Source organism: Lepidochelys kempii, chromosome 15 (assembly GCF_965140285.1).
Source record: "Lepidochelys kempii isolate rLepKem1 chromosome 15, rLepKem1.hap1, whole genome shotgun sequence".
Lineage (NCBI taxonomy): Eukaryota > Metazoa > Chordata > Testudines > Cheloniidae > Lepidochelys > Lepidochelys kempii.
Window position 1 is genome coordinate 12,962,237 of NC_136394.1, and position 20,460 is coordinate 12,982,696.

The 20,460-nt window shown below is 48.4% G+C and overlaps 2 protein-coding genes across 6 annotated transcripts in view; one reads left to right on the top strand and one right to left on the bottom strand.

Annotated features, from left to right (window-relative positions):
• The first annotated feature begins 69 nt into the window (after nt 1-69).
• The window catches only part of GGT1 (gamma-glutamyltransferase 1), a 62,547-nt gene continuing 42,156 nt past the window's right edge, over nt 70-20,460 (top strand). Inside the window, exons 1-3 of one of the 5 annotated variants that reach the window (XM_073313700.2) lie at nt 71-201; nt 1,611-1,717; nt 8,929-9,015. Coding sequence is in view for 1 of the 5 variants with exons in the window: in XM_073313704.2 (XP_073169805.1) it covers nt 161-201 (41 nt within the window). In the remaining 4 variants the exon portion in view is untranslated. Of the gene's footprint in view, nt 202-1,610; nt 1,718-8,928; nt 9,016-19,302; nt 19,416-20,460 lie in introns of those variants that run through there. The other 4 variants (XM_073313702.2, XM_073313703.2, XM_073313704.2 and 1 more) reach the window with 4 other exon arrangements.
• On the bottom strand, nt 4,381-6,424 carry LOC140898726 (uncharacterized). Its single transcript, XM_073312956.2, has 2 exons — nt 5,580-6,424; nt 4,381-4,991 (listed from the first exon to the last, which is right to left on the bottom strand). The coding sequence occupies exons 1-2, from the start codon at nt 6,160-6,162 to the stop codon at nt 4,450-4,452; spliced, it is 1,125 nt and encodes a 374-aa protein (XP_073169057.2). The 5' UTR covers nt 6,163-6,424; the 3' UTR covers nt 4,381-4,449.

Sequence of the window (20,460 nt, forward strand, 5' to 3'; positions counted from 1 at the left end):
ATCTAGTGTCCAGGCAAGGTATTGCAACTTATTTAAGCCTGTCTATTTCACCCTCAGGAGAACAGACAGAAGGAAGTTGCTCTCAAGAAGTCTCCTTTCTCTTCAGGGAAGCACATCGGACAAACTGCCAGTGAGATGATGTGTTGAAAACATCTGTGAAATGCCACACAGACTCTGTGGGAAAATCAGACATAATTCCAGGTAGGCTTGTGTGTGTCCAGGTGTGTTTGGAGGGGTGGGTGGGAAGGGGAAGGAGGTGGGTATGTTGTGAGGTGTCAGGTAGCATGCCCACAGCACATGTAGCTGGAGTGGCCAGGATACTAGGCTGCTGCCAGATTTGGTAAGTAGGAAGGGGAAGAGCTGTTGCTGTCACTGATCTTGCCCTTGCTTTTCAGATGTGAAATTACCTTAGCATGGTCTGAGCATGCCAGCAGCAGATGCCCATCATAATAAATGAAGTGACCTACCTCAGTTTGATCTTGAATTGTTCTGTCTGTTAGCTGTAATTTCTAGTGCAATCTCAGCTATAAGCAGCTGCCTTAGACTGGAAAACACTTTGATTTTTTTAAACACGAGTACAGGTTGCCCAGCACAGGCTCTGTGTTATGCCATTTCCTATACAGGCAGCACAGACAGAGTTATGGGATTATTTTTCAGCACTGAACTCCGGCGGTTGTTGATTGATTTGCCAGTTCTGATTCTTAACTCTCTCCTCGGTCCCCTTTATCCTTTCCAAAGAAATCCCTTTTCCCCTTCCTCGACACAATTTCATCTATAAGCTGTGGATAAGAGGGACTGAATGAGAAGCTATCAGGATCCGGATGACACATGCAGTGAGCGCGTCAGCTTCTTACTGCATGTCTTCACACATTGATAGAGAGAGATTTTCGTGCTGGGTGAAAAGAGCTCCTAAACCAAACCCATCAGTAAGCTGTTTTCCACCAGGTATCACCCTGCATGTATCATCTGCCATCATATTGCCCTGTTTTCCAGTTTTTTCAAGCTCTTCATGAGCTCTTTGCAAACTTCCCCGGGGTCTGATAACCTAAATTTGTATGCTCAGCCGTTTCATTAACACTCCCTCTCCCAGGTCACTAATAGATACATTGAAGAGTACAGCTCCCACTGAGCCATAGGGCAACCCGCTTCAAAGCACTCCCCATGCTGAGCTCGTGTCATTTATTTCTATTTAACTTCCTGTCTTTTAACCAGTTTTTAGTCCAGGACAGGTCTGTATATCACAGTCTGTGGTTACCAAGGGTCCTTGACAGCCCCTTCTGGGGCACTTTATTAAAATCCTTATCAAAGAGTTCTATATATGATACCCAGCCGTTCTACACATTTTATCCAGTTTTGCTAATAAATGATAGCCACCAATTTACCCTGCTGGCTTAGCCCTATCACACTGCACTGATCAGACGAGGGTTATAACTCTGTCTAATGATTTTCTCATTTAGTTTTCTCAGTACTTAGGTAGGGTTCACTGGTCTAGAATTCCTGGAGCTCCCTTCAGCATTTTAAAAAGTTACAACACTGATCAACTTCTAGTCCTCTAGTGTAATGGCTGGTTTTACTCATCACTCGGCAACTTCATTTGCTGGTACCTTCAGTGTTTTCACAGGCGTGCTGTTCGATCTTGGAGATGGATGGTAGCTTAAGGGGCTGATCCTGCAAACAGAGGCCCTGATTGAGGAAGGCATTCAGGACTTATGTAAGGGTATGTCTACACTACGGAATAAGGTCAAATTTATAGAAGTCGTTTTTTTAGAAATCGGTTTTATATATTCGAGTGTGTGTGTCCCCACAGAAAATGCTCTAAGTGCATTAAGTGCATTAACTCGGTGGAGTGCTTCCACAGTACCGAGGCTAGAGTCGACTTCCGGAGTGTTGCACTGTGGATAGCTATCCCACAGTTCCTGCAGTCTCCGCTGCCCATTGGAATTCTGGGTTGAGATCCCAATGCCTGATGGGGCTAAAATGTTGTCGCGGGTGGTTCTGGGTACATATCGTCAGGCCCCCGTTCCCTCCCTCCCTCCGTGAAAGCAAGGGCAGACGATCGTTTCGCGCCTTTTTTCCTGAGTTACCTGTGCAGACGCCATACCACGGCAAACATGGAGCCCACTCAGGTAACCGTCACCCTATGTCTCCTGGGTGCTGGCAGACGCGGTACGGCATTGCTACACAGTAGCAGCAACCCCTTGCCTTGTGGCAGCAGACGGTACAGTACGACTGGTAGCCATCATCGTCATGTCCGAGGTGCTCCTGGCCATGTCGGCTGGGAGCGCCTGGGCAGACATGGGCGCAGGGATTAAATTTGGAGTGACTTGACCAGGTCATTCTCTTTAGTCCTGCAGTCAGTCCTATTGAACCGTCTTATGGTGAACGGGCAGGCGATACGGACTGCTAGCAGTCGTACTGTACCATCTTCTGCCGAGCAGCCATGAGATGTGGATGGATGCAGTCCTTCTGCACCGTCTGCTGCCAGCCAAAGATGTAAAAGATAGATGGAATGGATCAAAACAAGAAATAGACCAGATTTGTTTTGTACTCATTTGCTTCCCCCCCTCCCCTGTCTAGGGGACTCATTCCTCTAGGTCACACTGCAGTCACTCACAGAGAAGGTGCAGCGAGGTAAATCTAGCCATGTATCAATCAGAGGCCAGGCTAACCTCCTTGTTCCAATAAGAACGATAACTTAGGTGCACCATTTCTTATTGGAACCCTCCGTGAAGTCCTGCCTGAAATACTCCTTGATGTAAAGACACCCCCTTTGTTGATTTTAGCTCCCTGAAGCCAACCCTGTAAGCCGTGTCGTCAGTCGCCCCTCCCTCCGTCAGAGCAACGGCAGACAATCGTTCTGCGCCTTTTTTCTGTGCGGACACCATACCAAGGCAAGCATGGAGGCCGCTCAGCTCACTTTGGCAATTAGGAGCACATTAAACACCACACGCATTATCCAGCAGTATATGCAGCACCAGAACCTGGCAAAGCGCTACCGGGCGAGGAGGCGACGTCAGCGCGGTCACGTGAGTGATCAGGACATGGACACAGATTTCTCTGAAAGCATGGGCCCTGCCAATGCATGCATCATGGTGCTAATGGGGCAGGTTCATGCTGTGGAACGCCGATTCTGGGCTCGGGAAACAAGCACAGACTGGTGGGACCGCATAGTGTTGCAGGTCTGGGATGATTCCCAGTGGCTGCGAAACTTTCGCATGCGTAAGGGCACTTTCATGGAACTTTGTGACTTGCTTTCCCCTGCCCTGAGGCGCATGAATACCAAGATGAGAGCAGCCCTCACAGTTGAGAAGTGAGTGGTGATAGCCCTGTGGAAGCTTGCAACGCCAGACAGCTACCGGTCAGTTGGGAAGCAATTTGGAGTGGGCAAATCTACTGTTGGGGCTGCTGTGATGCAGGTAGCCCACGCAATCAAAGATCTGCTGATATCAAGGGTATGACCCTGGGAAATGTGCAGGTCATAGTGGATGGCTTTGCTGCAATGGGATTCCCTAACTGTGGTGGGGCTATAGACGGAACCCATATCCCTATCTTGGCACCGGAGCACCAAGCCGCCGAGTACATAAACCGCAAGGGGTACTTTTCAATAGTGCTGCAAGCTCTGGTGGATCACAAGGGATGTTTCACCAACATCAACGTGGGATGGCCGGGAAAGGTGCATGATGCTCGCATCTTCAGGAACTCTGGTCTGTTTCAAAAGCTGCAGGAAGGGACTTTATTCCCAGACCAGAAAATAACTGTTGGGGATGTTGAAATGCCTATATGTATCCTTGGGGACCCAGCCTACCCCTTAATGCCATGGCTCATGAAGCCGTACACAGGCAGCCTGGACAGTAGTCAGGAGCTGTTCAACTACAGGCTGAGCAAGTGCAGAATGGTGGTAGAATGTGCATTTGGACGTTTAAAGGCGCGCTGGCGCAGTTTACTGACTCGCTTAGACCTCAGCGAAACCAATATTCCCACTGTTATTACTGCTTGCTGTGTGCTCCACAATATCTGTGAGAGTAAGGGGGAGACGTTTATGGCGGAGTGGGAGGTTGAGGCAAATCGCCTGGCTGCTGGTTACGCGCAGCCAGACACCAGGGCGGTTAGAAGAGCACAGGAGGGCGCAGTACGCATCAGAGAAGCTTTGAAAACCAGTTTCATGACTGGCCAGGCTACGGTGTGAAAGTTTCTGTTTGTTTCTCCTTGATGAAACCCCCCGCCCCTTGGTTCACTCTACTTCCCTGTAAGCTAACCACCCGCCCCTCCTCTCTTCAATCACCGCTTGCAGAGGCAATAAAGTCATTGTTGCTTCACATTCATGCATTCTTTATTCATTCATCACACAAATAGGGGGATGACTACCAAGGTAGCTCAGGAGGGGTGGTGGAGGAGGGAAGGAAAATGCCACACAGCACTTTAAGCACAGCACTTTAAAAGTTTACAACTTTAAAATTTATTGAATGACAGCCTTCTTTTTTTGGGGCAATCCTCTGTGATGGAGTGGCTGGTTGGCCGGAGGCCCCCCCACCGCGTTCTTGGGCGTCTGGGTGTGGAGGCTATGGAACTTGGGGAGGAGGGCGGTTGGTTACAGAGGGGCTGCAGTGGCAGTCTGTGCTCCAGCTGCCTTTGCTGCAGCTCAACCATACACTGGAGCATACTGGTTTGGTCCTGCAGCAGCCTCAGCATTGAATCCTGCCTCCTCTCATCACACTGCCGCCACATTTGAGCTTCAGCCCTCTCTTCAGTCCGCCACTTACTCTCTTCAGCCCGCCACTTACTCTCTTCAGCCCGCCACCTCTCCTCCCGGTCATTTTGTGCTTTCCTGCACTCTGACATTATTTGCCTCCACGCATTCGTCTGTGCTCTGTCAGTGTGGGAGGACAGCATGAGCTCGGAGAACATTTCATCGCGAGTGTGTTTTTTTTTCTTTCTAAGCTTCACTAGCCTCTGGGAAGGAGAAGATCCTGTGATCATTGAAACACATGCAGCTGGTGGAGAAAAAGAAAGGGACAGCGGTATTTAAAAAGACACATTTTAGAAAACAGTGGCTACACTCTTTCAGGGTAAATCTTGCTGTTAACATTACATACATAGCACATGTGCTTTCGTTACAAGGTCGCATTTTGCCTCCTCCCACCACGTGACTACCCCCTCAACCTTCCCCCCTCCCTGTGGCTAACAGCGGGGAACATTTCTGTTTAGCCACAGGCAAACAGCCCAGCAGGAATGGGCTCCTCTGAGTGTCCCCTGAAGAAAAGCACTCTATTTCAACCAGGTGACCATGAATTATATCTCACTCTCCTGAGGATAACACAGAGAGATAAAGAACGGATGTTGTTTGAATGCCAGCAAACATACACTGCAATGCTTTGTTCTACAATGATTCCCGAGTACGTGTTACTGGCCTGGAGTGGTAAAGTGTCCTACCATGAAGGACGCAATAAGGTTGCCCTCCCCAGAAACCTTTTGCAAAGGCTTTAGGACTACATCTAGGAGAACCGCAAATGCCAGGGCAAAGTAATCCTTTCACATGCTTGCTTTTAAACCATGTATAGTATTTTAAAAGGTACACTCACCAGAGGTCCCTTCTCCGCCTGCTGGGTCCAGGAGGCAGCCTTGGGTGGGTTTGGGGGGTACTGGCTCCAGGTCTAGGGTGAGAAACAGTTCCTGGCTGTCGGGAAAACCGGTTTCTCCGCTTGCTTGCTGTGAGCTATCTACAACCTCCTCCTCATCATCATCTTCTTCGTCCCCAAAACCTGCTTCCGTATTGCCTCCATCTCCATTGAAGGAGTCAAACAACACGGCTGGGGTAGTGGTTGCTGAACCCCCTAAAATGGCATGCAGCTCATCATAGAAGCGGCATGTTTGGGGCTCTGACCCAGAGCGGCTGTTCGCCTCTCTGGTTTTCTGGTAGGCTTGCCTCAGCTCCTTCAGTTTCACGCGGCACTGCTTCGGGTCCCTGTTATGGCCTCTGTCCTTCATGCCCTTGGAGATTTTCACAAAGGTTTTGGCATTTCGAAAACTGGAACGGAGTTCTGATAGCACGGATTCCTCTCCCCAAACAGCGATCAGATCCCGTAACTCCCGTTCGGTCCATGCTGGAGCTCTTTTGCGATTCTGGGACTCCATCATGGTCACCTCTGCTGATGAGCTCTGCATGGTCACCTGCAGCTTGCCACGCTGGCCAAACAGGAAATGAGATTCAAAAGTTTGCGGTTCTTTTCCTGTCTACCTGGCCAGTGCATCTGAGTTGAGAGTGCTGTCCAGAGCGGTCATAATGGAGCACTCTGGGATAGCTCCCGGAGGCCAATACCATCGAATTGTGTCCACAGTACCCCAAATTTGAGCCGGCAACGTCGATTTAAGCGCTAATCCACTTGTCAGGGGTGGAGTAAGGAAATCGATTTTAAGAGCCCTTTAAGTCGGCCTGGAGTGTGGACGGGTGCAGGTTTACATCGATTTAACGCTGCTAAATTCGACCTAAAGTCCTAGTGTAGACCAGGGCTAAGTCCTATTGAGTTGTGAAGGTGCCATTGACTTCAGTGGGACTTCAACACATGGTTAAAGTTAAGTGTGTGCTTAAGTGCTTTCCTGAGTAAGGATGGATTCAAGCATATGTTTAGGTCCTTTTCTGAATCAGGGCCCCATGCAGCTGGGCGTGGAAGGTGGTGGGCTACTCTTAGTAGCAAGTGCTGTGCCCATTCGGGATTCATCGTAGGGTTGGGCCCTCGTTTCTCAGGTAGTTCCATCAGCTCTTTATTGATCTCTCTGCCCCTGGCCAGGCCCCACCCCTCCTGCCTGGCAAGAGTAATCTGGGGGAGGTGTTTCTTTGTGGTGAAGACTGATGCAAAGAACTAAATTAGTTCACCTGCAATCTCTGAGGCCACTTTGGCTGTTCCCTTAGTATCCACAAGGTGCAGTCACAGTGTTGGTTCTCCAGCAAGTTTCTACCTCCGACATGCCTGCAGAATTCCTCTGTTGTTGTCGTCTTGATATCTTTGGCTATTCATAGATTCATAGATATTTAGGTCAGAAGGGACCATTATGATCATCTAGTCTGACCTCCTGCACAATGCAGGCCACAGAATTTCACCCACCACTCCTAAAAAAGACCTCACACCTATTTGTTCACCATGTCCCCTCTCAGGCCTCACAACATCTGCTGCAGGCAGTTCTGTGCTATACAAGGTACAAGGCAGTGAGGGATCTCAGCAATAGCAGAGGTTTCCCCCACAGTATCCACCAGCACCTTGCTGTCTCTCAGATGGCACTTTTCATCGATAGATCTCAAAGGTCTTTAACAGAGGAATTCATTATCACTATCCCTATTTTACACATAGGGAAACTGAGGCACAGGGCAGTGAAGTGACTTGCCCAAGATCACCTAGCAGGCCAACGGGAGAGCCAATAATATCACCCACAACTCCTGAGTCCCAGTCCAGTTTTCTGTCCACTAGGTTACATTTTTTTCCCCTAATGTGCCCTAACCCTGATATGGAAGATCAGTGACTTCACTAAGTTTGCCTGGCTGTAAATGAGGGCTGAACTGGCTGTGGAGGGACCACTTCCAGTGCTGAGAAGGTGCTTTCTGTGCATACCGTATTCTCCCTCTCATCACTGCTGTGGCTGTCCCCACTAGGAAAGGGGTTGCGTTGCGGTTGGGTTTCGGTAACGTGGTTGCTACGCCCAAATCAACTTGACAGTTTTCCCAGTGTAGATGCCGGTGTGACACCCTGGCACCCCAGTATGCACCATTGTCATATAATTAGGATATGATTTGCACAAAGTATGCCTTGTGAGGTGTCATTCTAAAAGTCTTGATCTGCTAGACAGTAATATCTCGTTGGATTGTACGTACTACCGTCCTATGTGAAGTTATGTTTATTTACTACGTATTCTGGTTTGATCTGTTTGCTGTCCCTTATAATCACTTAAAATCTATTCTTTTGCAGTTAATAAACCTGCTTTTGCTTTGTCTAAAACCAGTGTGCGTGGAAATCATAACTCGGGGCAGGAAGCTGTTGTATGTTTCCTCTCCACATTGAGCGAGGGGGCTGTACAATTCTCTGTGCAGCGCAAAATGGTATAATTTTGGGTTTACACTTCGGAGAAGAGGTGCGTGTCTTAGGAACCGGAAAGTGCCCTACCTGTGCCTTCCTGTGCAGGGGCTGGTTAAAGAACCTTTCAGCATGTAACTGCAGCTGGGTGTGACCCTACCTGCATGTGTGCTGGAGCCTGGCAGAGGGCTTGGCAGGCGGGTCATAGCAGTACAGTGTAACGGGAGCCGAGGCTGGTTGGGTCAGGGGGACTCAGTGGTACCTCAGTTCCAAGTCACATCCCGGGGGGAACCTGTCAGAGCTGGGAAGCACCTTGTAGCTTGACTCAGCTGGTCGAATTCTAGCCAGGGCTCCTGCCTAGAATGAAGGCAGAATCACTGCTGTCGCATGTAATTACCAGTTGAGAAATTACAACATGATTTTAATAAGCTGAGAGTAACTTAATTTGCCCTGACATAACAGCCTTTCTATCAAAACAAACTAAACTAAAGAGCCGGATGTGCTTCAGGATATGCTAAGCAGCCACATGCTACATGAACCTTCCAACACCAGGCACTTTGGGGTGTGACGCTGGCAGCCTGGATGTTCATGTCTCAACTGAACATTGACAAATACATAGTGGGAACCAGCCTGGTCCACCTGGGTGGTAGTGTTGTTAAAACAAGCATTTGACTTTAGACTTTATGGAATGCTTGGAAGTTACTGCCGGCATTAATCTCACTTGTAACATCTGTACCCTATTATCAGGTAATATCTGAGCATTTGCATTGTAAGCCTCTGTAACAGTGTAAATCACCAGACAGGAGAGAGATGTTAACTAGGTGAAAAGCTGGTCTCCAACCGAAGGTATTCTTTTCTGCCCATCCAGGAAGGCCAATGGACACCAGACAGACTAGTGTGGAATGTTAAAGAGGACAAAAGACTTTGTTGTTTACTCTCCCCTCCCCCCATGAAGGTAAGTCATGAAAGTGAATTCTTTCCATAGCTGAGGTTTGCAGCCCAAAACAGAAGGGAGGAGGGGGGGGAAAAGCCTGATAAAGAAGGAACTTTTTTTGTATGCTGCTTAGACGCTGGGGGGCAAGGTTTGCCAGGCATAAGCAAAAGATCCGCAATGTTTAGCCTGGGTGAGCCATATAGAGCTTACTTACTATAGAAGTCTTTATTACTTTTTGAAACTTAAGATGGGAACTCATTTGTGCATATATATGTTTACCTGCTTTAACCTTGTACATAACTCTCTTGTTTCCTTTTCCTATATAATAAATCTTTAGATAGTTTATTACAGGATTGGCTACAAGCATTGTCTTTGGTGTGAGATCTAAGGTGCAATTGACCTGCGATAACTGACTGGTTCTCTGGGATTGGGAATAACCTAAATATAGCTCCTTAGAGACTAACCAATTTATTTGAGCATAAGCTTTCGGTTAGTCTCTAAGGTGCCTCAAGTACTTCTTTTCTTTTTGCGAATACAGACTAACACGGCTGTTACTCTGAAACCTAAATATAGCTGTGACCATTGTGTAAGGGACCATCTATCACAAAGGCACACTTACCTGGGTGACAAGATAGATCGGAGCACCCAAGGAGACTGTCTGTGACTCCATGTTAAGGCTGTTATAGTCCCTGAGGAGTTTACAACTTGATAACTGGTTGGTGAAATCTAAGTATAGAATTCACAGCCAGTTTGGAGTTTGTTCCCTGTTTCCCAGCAGTCTGCCTGAGGTTGGTAGCCACAATCTTGAGCCACTGCAGGGCAGCTTGACACAAGCATCTCCACACCGGCCTTCCCTGGGCTGTACTCATGTGGAGCTCTTTGGGAATCTCAGCGGGGAACTGCCTGAGTGAACACAGAGTGAGCGCCCTTTAGATGCACTTGTATCAGAACTCCATCAAAGGGCCAGATCCTGGGATGAAAACCCAACAGATTCCTGCAGGGTGGCTGTGGATTGGGGAGTTCTGCCCTCTCTGACCTCACAGGAAGCCATGTGGAGGGGAAGGATGGCGGGATCCATGAGGATCCAGATCTGGGAGTCCAGGGGGACAGGCAGGCAGTGGGAAGGGGAGATGAGCACTGTCTGACACATCAACTCCCACTGTAAATCCACACACATGCCTGAGTGCTTCTCCACTCCACACAGTGGATCTGGACCCTTTGTGGAGGGATCTGGTGGCACTGGCTGGTTTGTGCTGGTCCAGGGCTGTAAGAGGGCTGCTGTGGGTAGAGAGCAGGTACAGAGGCACTTGGCCTCTGTGCATCTCAGTCCTGCCTACTGGGGGATCGCCTGAGACCTATGCAGATCTTGGGGATGCACGAATTTGGAAGACTAAGCCCTCCAGAGAGCTTTTTTGTTGTTTTGTTTTTGGAGAGGGACAAGCCAGACCAGGGGATCCCTCCACAGCTGCCCAAAGGGATTTAGTACATTTCAGTGCACACATTTGCATACTGTTTCTATCAGCCTGTGAGTAGCTGTGAGGGCCCCAGTCCGACAGTGCAGGGGTAGGGGCTGGTTGTGTTGTGGCAGCTGGCTCGGAAGTGCAGGTGTCCCTGGCACACTGGCTGCCAGCTACTCACAGCCCCAGCAGTCTGTAAAAACAAGCAGCAGTAAAATCCTCCCCAGAGATCCCGTTACAGCCTGGTAAAGAGGTCGCCCCCCACCCCCCGGCAACGGGAACAACAGCAGCAGGCATGGATCAAGACAGGTGAAAAGCAGCAAGAGTTCTCTTTGGCACTCACCCCAGAGGTGGGGCAGGCAGGCTGTTGAATTCAATGTCTCTGCAGCAAGCCTCCCCCATGGAAGGAGCTCACTGGCATAGCTGTGACTGGTTCAGGGTACCGGGCCCGCTGACAGCAGCTTGCTTAAAGGCGATGGGGCTGTAGCAACTTCTTTTGTGCTCAAAACAAACCGCAAAGCCCAGAAAGGAATGTTTTCATGCATGGGATTGACAGTGATGGGCCTTTATTCAATCCAGCGCTGGCCAAGAACAGGCACTCTCCTGGCTCCTCCATTGGTGAGCAACACACTCACCTCAAACTCACTGCACCCCAATCTTCGTGGGACCCTGAACCATTACAGCACCGCTGTCAGTCCGTCTGCTCACCCGTGGTGCTGTATGCATGTGCTAAATAACAAAGGCAGACCGATCAACTCGGGTTGCAAGCCCTTTGGGACAGAGACTGCCTCTACTCGCTGGCTCCTGGGCTGCTCTGTACAACTGTTAAATAAATCATAATACAGGAGACGGGAGATTAGACAGGCAGATTCTCTCTTCTCCTGGTCCGCATGTTATTAGTGTGTGAGGCTGGCAGGAGCACTCAGTGCTGCTTTAGTTCGAAAGGCCCTGGGCTGCCCCTTGGCCAGGGGAGCCCTACCCATATTCCCATGTATGCATTAGCACTTGTCCATGCTGCATGCTCTGGTAATGTTCTACCCAAAGGAACTGGCCTGTTGCAAACACCCAGCCTGACTGGTCTGTCCAATCAGAACGATGTTTTAAACGTTTAAACGCTTTGGCCCATTATCCCCACAATCTAATTATCCCCTCTCCTGCCACTTTAGAATGGGAAGGTGGCAATGGGAAGAGGAGCAGTTTTAACCCTTTCCTATCTGTATCTATAAACTTCATAGTCACTATCCCATTTTCACACCAAATCATCCAATTGTGTCAGCAGGGGTTTAGGGCCCACTGAAGTCAAGGGGAATTAAGCATGTGCTGCAAGTTAAACACGTGCTTAAGTGCTTTGGCCTTGGTGGTGAGTCTGCCCCTGTCCCCTGGTGCAGCCCGTCTCTCATACTGTTTGAGGACGTTGGCAGCAAACTCAGTCTTTGTTCACTACGTGCTCATCCTGCTGCTTATTCCCTTTCTAAGGTCATCATCTTTTGATTCTGACACCACAATACTTTCCATAGACACTAATTGTGATAGATTGACCTAGAATAAACTAAGTGAGGTGTAACGACCATCCTATGGGCAGTGTTAGTAGCAGGAATGAACTTTTCAGAAATAAAGATCCTCTTTAATGCCAATAGCTCCCGTCAGAAAGAATAAGGGGGCGGGAAGTAGGAATAAATCTTCATAAAGCGGGAATAAAGAGGCTAGAAGCGTCCAGCTCATAGTATCTGTGTCCATTCAGGTCTTGACTCTGCTTCTAGGACTGAGCATAATGGGGTTTATTGGTTCTTGGACAGAAAAGAAAGTAGATTTGTGTAGCTACCAAGAGTGGACTTTGGTTACTTATGGAAATAGCCCCCATTACTCTGGGTTCAGCGCCCTCTCACCTTAGTAGACTTTAACAGGAATCAGTCACCAAACAGCTCCTTACCGCAATCAGATAGTTTGACATTAAGTAGCAAGTACTTTGAACTTCTTTTCAACTCCTTTGCTGCAATACAATGTGGTGTCGTTCTGCATGAGGAGTCTGAATTGTCTTCATGCTTTATTCATTTCTTGTTTACACTGGAGGAGAAACCAAGCCATAAGAACCAGCAAAAACAGCCCACACAGCTCCATGCATTGTGCAGTCAAATCACAGCCAGCGATTTCAGTTGCCATTTCCAACTTCGTCTGGGTTTAATGTATGTATTAGCTAAATGCCAGAGAGAGGTGTTGTCTATTGACTGGAGACAGAAGCTTTTGAGTTCTGATTTCAGCTCTGACACTGATTTGCTCTGTGGCCTTAAGCAAGTCATTTTAATCTTTTTGGTCTCTGTTTTCTTGTTTTTACCATGGGGATAATTATACTTATCTCCTGCAGTGTTATGAGGATGAATCGACCCTGTCCGTAAAGAGCTTTCAAGATTAAAAGTGTACCAAAATGTACAGCTTTGCTATGATTATCAAAGGAATGGGGAGATGGACATGTGGCATTTGGGGACCCACTTCAAATTGTTTAAACCGCTTTAAAAAATAATCAACCCTCCCGTGCACCCCTTGCAGGCAGTTGCACTATTCTGCACTTCCTGCCCAAGCTGGCCCGTGTGGCCATGCACTGTCACAGCGGCGTTCCCCCGTAGAGACAGCTAGAGTTCTGTGGTAGGGGAAATGATTCCTTTCCATATAGGGCTAAGACATCTCATCTGCTGTGAGGCACGGAGGAGATTATACAAATGTACTTACTGGCCAGACTGCCCGGTAAGCACATAAAGCAGGAACAGAGTCATAAGAAACATCATCTCCCTCTGCCTCAAAGTCTACCTCTGCCCTTGTGTGTGATTTGGACTCTCGCTGTTGTGTGAGGGAGGGACCAGCCACAATGAGCAGAGCTGGGAACACCCACTCTATGTAGCACCCTCCCCAGGCAGTTCTAGTTTCGGCATTCAGCAGAAACCCCTGGCCGGTGCCTGCCCCCCTTAGGATACTGCTGAGCTGGGAACGAAGAAGCCTGTTAAGGGCTGTGTAAGTGCAGCCCACCCACTGGTTAGTCCAGGTGTGTTACAGAGCTCTGCCCTCCCCACAAAGCATCTGTCTGTCACTGTACAGCGCAGTTCATGGCGACTGCACCTGTATCCCGCTCTGTGGCTCAGGAAGGGTTCCTGGCTCCTGGCCAGCACCTCTCTTGGGCAGACACCTGTGTCTCTCTCCCTCCTGAGCAGGGTTTTAAGGCTGCACAGCTGCCTGGATGACACAGTGAGGTACCCAGGAAGCCAGACTGACTAAACAGGCCAGTGACTGTGGTTTGCTCGCTCTCTCTCAGGTCAATGACCAGTGTATTGCCTGCAGTTACAAGTTACCACAGAGTTCCTTCTAAGCAAGCACCTTTATTCCTAAGGTGGAAGCATTACAGAGAAAATATGTAAAAAAAAAAAAGACCCTATATGCATGCTAAAAGCTCACAAGCGGCTACCCAGCCGTCTACGGTTCCCAAGAGTCACATAATACAAGGGACGTCCCTTATTTAAATAGAAAATTGCCTGTCCCATACTTCATCCCTGTACAGCAAGAGGGGGAGTTGCAGAGTGCTGCAAAAAAGCAGCAAGGAATACCCCGGTGAATGTGAGTGCTGATAATTATTATTATTAATAATAATTAATAGCTGGAGGTGGGGTGGGGCAGGGGTACTAAGAAAACAGTCCCTTATTTTTGAAATCCAATGCTGGCAACTCTACAGCATTCTTATGGGACCTGGTAGGTCAAGCCTGTCCAACCCATCCTCAAGGCTAGGGCTCCTCCTTGGGCAGAAGGGTCTGTGTGTTTGCTGGATCACAAAGGAGGCCCTGAGTCAGTTTAAACTCAGGCTATTCATTCTAAATTCCTTTGTGTGTAGGTTTCTAGATAATCTAGTTTGAATTAGTATATGGGAGCCTCCCCAGGTGGTGGTACCTCTCTGTGAGGTAATCACCAACCACTGTTTTTAGTTTCTGGAGGAGCTGTGATAACCCTCCCCCCTGCCCCACTGAGTAGAAATGGCTCCCCAAAGATACTACATGGAGTTGCAATATCTGTCACGTCTCCCCCCAGAGAGATTACATACTGTCCCACCCCTCAATAATATATAAACTTAATACAGTACAGGCTTTCAAGGATCTTTCAGGAAATTGCTATATCTGTCACATCTCCCCCCTTAAAAAGTGATTGTAACTACGGTGCTTGACTGGCATCCTGGAGCAACCCATTAAATGATGGCAACAAAAATGATTAGGAGACTGGAACACATGAGTTATGAGGAGAGGCTGAGGGAGCTGGGATTGTTTAGCCTGCAGAAGAGAAGAATGAGGGGAGATTTGATAGCTGCTTTCAACTACCTGAAAGGGGGTTCCAAAGAGGATGGCTCTAGACTGTTCTCAATGGTAGCAGATGACAGAACGAGGAGTAATGGGCTCAAGTTGCAGTGGGGGAGGTTTAGATTGGATATTAGGAAAAACTTTTTCACTAAGAGGGTGGTGAAACACTGGAATGCGTTACCTAGGGAGGTGGTGGAATCTCCTTCCTTAGAGGTTTTTAAGGTCAGGCTTGACAAAGCCCTGGCTGGGATGATTTAACTGGGAATCGGTCCTGCTTCGAGCAGGGGGTTGGACTAGATGACCTTCTGGGGTCCCTTCCAACCCTGATATTCTATGATTCTATTATTAACTTACTTCCTGGACAGCATTTAAGCCATTACCTTTCATCCCTTCATATTTCAACGATGAATATAATAAACATTCTGCTAGAAAGGCAGTATGCATTTGTGACCACTATGGCAATATCCTGGACAAACCTTATTGAATTAAGGTTAGGTAGCTTAGGAGGCCATTGTATTAAAACTGCAAATATATATGTATTATTGTGGCATTGCATGGAACATCTCCAGGGAGGAGACCTGCCTAATTTAAACTGTGAGATGTGTTATGCACTTCAGAAGACTATTTTAAATACTGTGACCTTTTAAAGGTAAGTGGATTTTCCAGGATATCTCTAGGCGAAGGTGTGTGCAAAGGTAACTCCCCCGGTTATGCAAAAGCCCAGCCTTTTGAAGCTATGCCCTCAGGAGAAACCCAGTGTCTATGAATTATCTATGAATTATCTATTCACAGATCAAAGTTGTTTAAAGGAGGGACTAAACTTTTCATGGGGGTGCTCGTTCGTAACCGCCTTGACACAGAATATGTAACCACAGGAAAGCACCTTGGTGGGGTTTGAAGGACTGTTCACCTGCCAGAGCCCTTTGTGAAGTTGGAGTGATCCCTGGTAACCTTAGTTGCGTGCATGTAGGTGCTTAACATTTTTTTTTACATGTTTTCTCTGCAATGCTTTCACCTTAAGAATAAACGTTCTTCTTAGAAGGAGCCTTGTGGGCTTTAACCATGAGCATTGATGCTCTGTATAGCCTCTGAGGAAGGCAGGCAGAGCAGGCCTGTTTAGGCAGTCTGACTTGCTGGGGCATTCACAATGTAGGAAGGGAACTGTACAGCCTGGAAATACCCAGGTCAGGAGGGGGAGAAAGAGAGAGAAATGTGAGTCCCCACCCAGTAGTGGTCACTTCACTCTCCTGGGCAGAGACCCGCATCTCACTCCCTCCTAACCCTGCACAGCTCCCTGATTTACACTGTGAAATCCCCAGCAAGCCAAACTGCCTAAAAGGCCAGTGGTTGTACATTGACAGCTGTTAGAAAGAGCTGTGCGATCGTTTGTAAGCAAACCCCTTTATTCTTAAGGTAAAAGCATTACAGAGAAAACGTAAAAAAAACCAACCCAGTAGAAGACCCTACAGGCATGCTAAAAAGCTTATGAGAGCTCACTTCCAACCTCAGGTAGCTGTCAGTCCTTCAGACACACACAACTAAGTTGTCCTTGTTGTTACTAGTTCTTATCAGGCTTTAGAGCAGGAACCAGAAGGAAAGCTGGGTGGGTCAGTCATTTCGTTATACAGCTTAGGTCTTAGATCTTGGTCTTCTGTAACACGTAATCAGGAAAAAAAGACCTTCTCTTCAGGGCCTAGCTTCAAAAGGCTAGTTTTTTTCATAACTGGACTTGCAGAGTCAGGGGATAGCTCAGTGGTTTGAACATTGGCCTGCTAAACCCAGGTTTGTGAGTTCGATCCTTGGCCATTAGGGATCTGGGGCCAAAATTGGGGATTGGGCCTGCTTTGAGCACCGGGTTCGACTAGATGACGTCCTGAGGTCCCTTCCAACTCTGATATTCTATGACTCTATCAAGGCATTTTACATTAGGATAACTGAGGCAGCAAGAGAAAGTGTCTCACCCAATGTCAGAGTCAATCAGGGTTAGCACCGGGAATTCAGGTCTCCTGAGTCATAGAATTGTACAATGGCCAGCAGGCCATCCTCCCACTTAAGGACATTTAGGTCAGATGTATGGAGGATGTTGTTTATGCCATGTGTATAAGCAGTGCTGTACAGTATGTAGGATCTGTCACACAAAGGCCATAAACCCTACCCCAAAGAGTTTATAATGAATGGGTACAGGGCAGCCTGGTGCTATGTAGGTAAAAACAGAGGGGTACTGGCCAGTGTAGCTGGATGCCTTTTTCTATACGAAGTCTATGGTTAATGGTAGTAATGAGAGAAGTCCACAGCAATCTTCATGCCAAAGCTGATTGTGCACTGGGTGTGATCAGCATTCATTACCCCACTGGTTAATAAGGGCCTTGTCATCTGTAGAGGTTCTTGGTTCATCAACATCCCGTGGCCAGCTGGGTGAAGCTGTTCTAGGGAACCCTGGGGAGATGCAGCTAGACTCAACTCCAGGTCAGTTGAACTATGTTTCATTTGAAGGGATGAAATAAAACATTTAGACTACTCTTGTGTTAGTCACATGATGCAGCGTGGGGACAAGGTTAACTTTTGGAAGCCCAGGTAGATTAATGGATACCAGTCCGGGCAGAACAGCCGTATGGTTTCAGAGTGCCATGGGGTCTCTCAGACTGCTGGGGGAAGGGAGATGGCAGCATTGTCTCTGACTGTGGAGTAAGACTCCATTCTAGAGATGGAATATTATGCAGGGGCTACTCCACAGTCAAGGTTGCAAAGGAGTTTCCGTTATAATCCTGACGTTTTTTGCCCCCGACCTACTCCTCTGCCACTAAACTCCACAAACAAAAGGAATATCAGCCTCAACTTTGGCAGGTTAGGTCTGGGACTGAGGTTGACGTTGACTACCCAATGTGAAGGGAATTGGACAAGGCTGTCCAGAATTATTACAATCCTCTGAAATTAGTGGTGTTCACCTGCATCCAGGTCTTCTAACCTCCTTGGAGCAGAAAGAAGAGAAATAAAACTTTATAGGACTCACTTAATTGTGTCCAAGACTAGTGATTAGTTACTTAGTTTTTAGTTTTAAAAGTTGTTAAGATTTTGAATACTAACATCAGATAGGCAGAGTGGCTCCAAGGCACTGAAAATAGGATGCCAAATGACCTCTGGAGAGCTACGCTTTCATTTTAAAAAGTAAGGTTCTAGCCCTATCAGTATGAAGTGACTGCATTTTAGGGTTGTGCTCGTCTCGAGGCCCCAGCAGAGATCAGGGCCCCATTGTGCTAGGAGCTGCACAAATACGTAGTAGGAGAGGGCGGGCCAGATCCTCCGATGGTGTAGAGCAGCACAGTGCTGTGGAAGTCAACGCAGCGACTCTGACGTGCATCAGCTGAGGATCTGTCCTCATGTTGGGGTGGGGAGGGAGAAGGGGCTGCGGTGAGAACCAACTTACTCTCAGCCTTATCTGCACCTGCCCCAGATTTTTTTCCCTGGGAGTATCGCGCATTCGGTTAGTCATTTCTCAGCAAGAAAAAGCATCAGGAGCAACAGGGCTCTGAACCCAGAGGGGCTGGAACAATTTGTGTAGTGGGGGTGCTGAGAGCCATTGAATCAAACTGTCAACCCTGCATAGGATGGAAACCACTTCAAGCCGGGGGGTGTGGTAGCATCCCCAGGACCCCTAGTTCCCGCACCTATGTCTGAACCTGCTAAAGTCCATGCAGTTTGTGTGGCACTAGCCTTCAAAATCTAAGACAAAGCCTCCAGTAAGGGACACTACAAAGCCATAGAGAAGGAAACTGAATTATTTATAATCAGGGGGTGGAGCGGTTCCTTGGGGGAACCACCCCACTGTCCATGGGCAACAACACACCTCTGGCTGAGACGGGCCGGACATGTCTCTCTCTGGAGCGGCTCCGAGCACTGTCCAAGGCAACACATGGACGCTCAGGCAATGCCAGGAGCCGGCCTCCCCTCAGGAGTCACGTACACTGCCCCTCGCAGCCCAGGGAACTCGGAGCACGCCTGGGCCTGCGCTCGGCTGTGGCTGCCCTAGGCCCATCAGTCTGGCCCCAAGGCTGAACTTTCCCGCTGGCTGTGATGAGCAGTGAGCAATGGTGCTCTATGCCCCACTGTGGGGCAGAGCTCACTGCTGTCAGCATGTTGGCCAAAGCGTTGCAAAAATTGTGCGTCCAGCAGGGCATCAGCCCTGGGACAACATGATGCCAAGGAACCACCCCAATTCAAGTGAGACCTTTTACCTTTCTCTGTGCTATATTCCACTTTCCCTGCCGTGAGAAAATACAGCCTGCAAAAAGTCTAACTGCTCTGTTCTCAGCTTTCTCCTGTGAGCAGTAAATCACCCAGGGTGGGAAAAGAAACCCAAAAAGAGCAAGGGAAAGAAAAACGGGCAGGGAAGCCATTTTCCAACACCACTGCAGGTGTTCAAAGAGCTGCAAGTTCCTTACATCAGACTCTGGAGTCACTGCTCTGTTTCTGACCACTCCCATTTATAAAGTTTAACAGCCACTAACCCCTGCCTGGAAGTTCTTACTTCTGAAATCCATTTGCAAGCGTGGACGAGGCGAGTGGGACGAAAGAGCCGTCCTTTGTGTCACTGGCAGAAGGTGAACAGCTCCCAGCTACCATCCCAGCTTTCCCGAGGGTAAGCAACCACATGGCTTTATTTTCCCCCCACTGAACTCTTATTTTTGGTTGGGTTGTGTCCTGGTTTTGCTCCTTGCCTTTAAACAAACCCCTTCTCTGGCTGGTTTCATAATGTTTTGTTACAGTGGCTTTGCTTTCTAAACAACTGGGTCCTAGCTACCTGTGTGTGGATCAGGATGTGAAGAGAGGGAGTGTGTCTGGTTTAGCTGGATTGTGTCTCTTTACAGAGAGTGTGGTTAGATTAGGGAATGGGTGTCACATGTCCTGTGGTCATTTCTCAGCTTTGCTACTGACCGGTTGGGTGAGCTAGGGTAAGCCATTCAACCGCTGCATGACGCAATTTACCCATCCATCCGTTGTTAATAATAGTAATTCCTGCCTAGCTCATAGAGGAGTCATGAGGCTTCATTAATTAATATGTGTAGATGAAAGGCCCTGTAGCAGTGCCAGGTTTTTGTGTATGACAAACGCAAAGGGCACCGCCAAAGGCAGTAGCACTAATCTGACCGGGGTAGTGAGAGGAGACAGCCCAGTGAGGCTGAAGAGAGTTGCCCCGTGGAGCAGAGCTGGCCAAACCTAATTCTTGGGTCAAAAATCAAAACTCTTAAGGGCAGAGGCAGGCATGCATGGCTGAGAAAGCATTGCCTGGGACCGGCCTACAGAGGGGCACTTGGCTGACAAAGCATCCAGGAAGCAATTTACCGACTGCAAGAACAAGGTGGATCCAGAAAAACCTCTCGCTGATCCCCCCCACAACACGCACCCTCACGCATGGCCTCGGAAAGGCTGAGGGGCCGGCCCCATCTCACCCCTAGGGTATCTCAGCCACATCCCACTCTGCCTGCTGCGCCTAACAAGCCATTTGACCATTCTGCTGGAAAAGCTATTCACAAAATCCCCTTTTCACAACCCGCCCCCACCCCTTTGTCATCCTACCTGATGTGTCACGTGTGAGCCTCTCGGACAGGGACTGTCTTTGTGCAGTGGCTGTACAGGGCCTAGCACATGCCAAACAACCGTCACAGGGACATGTTCAAATCTCC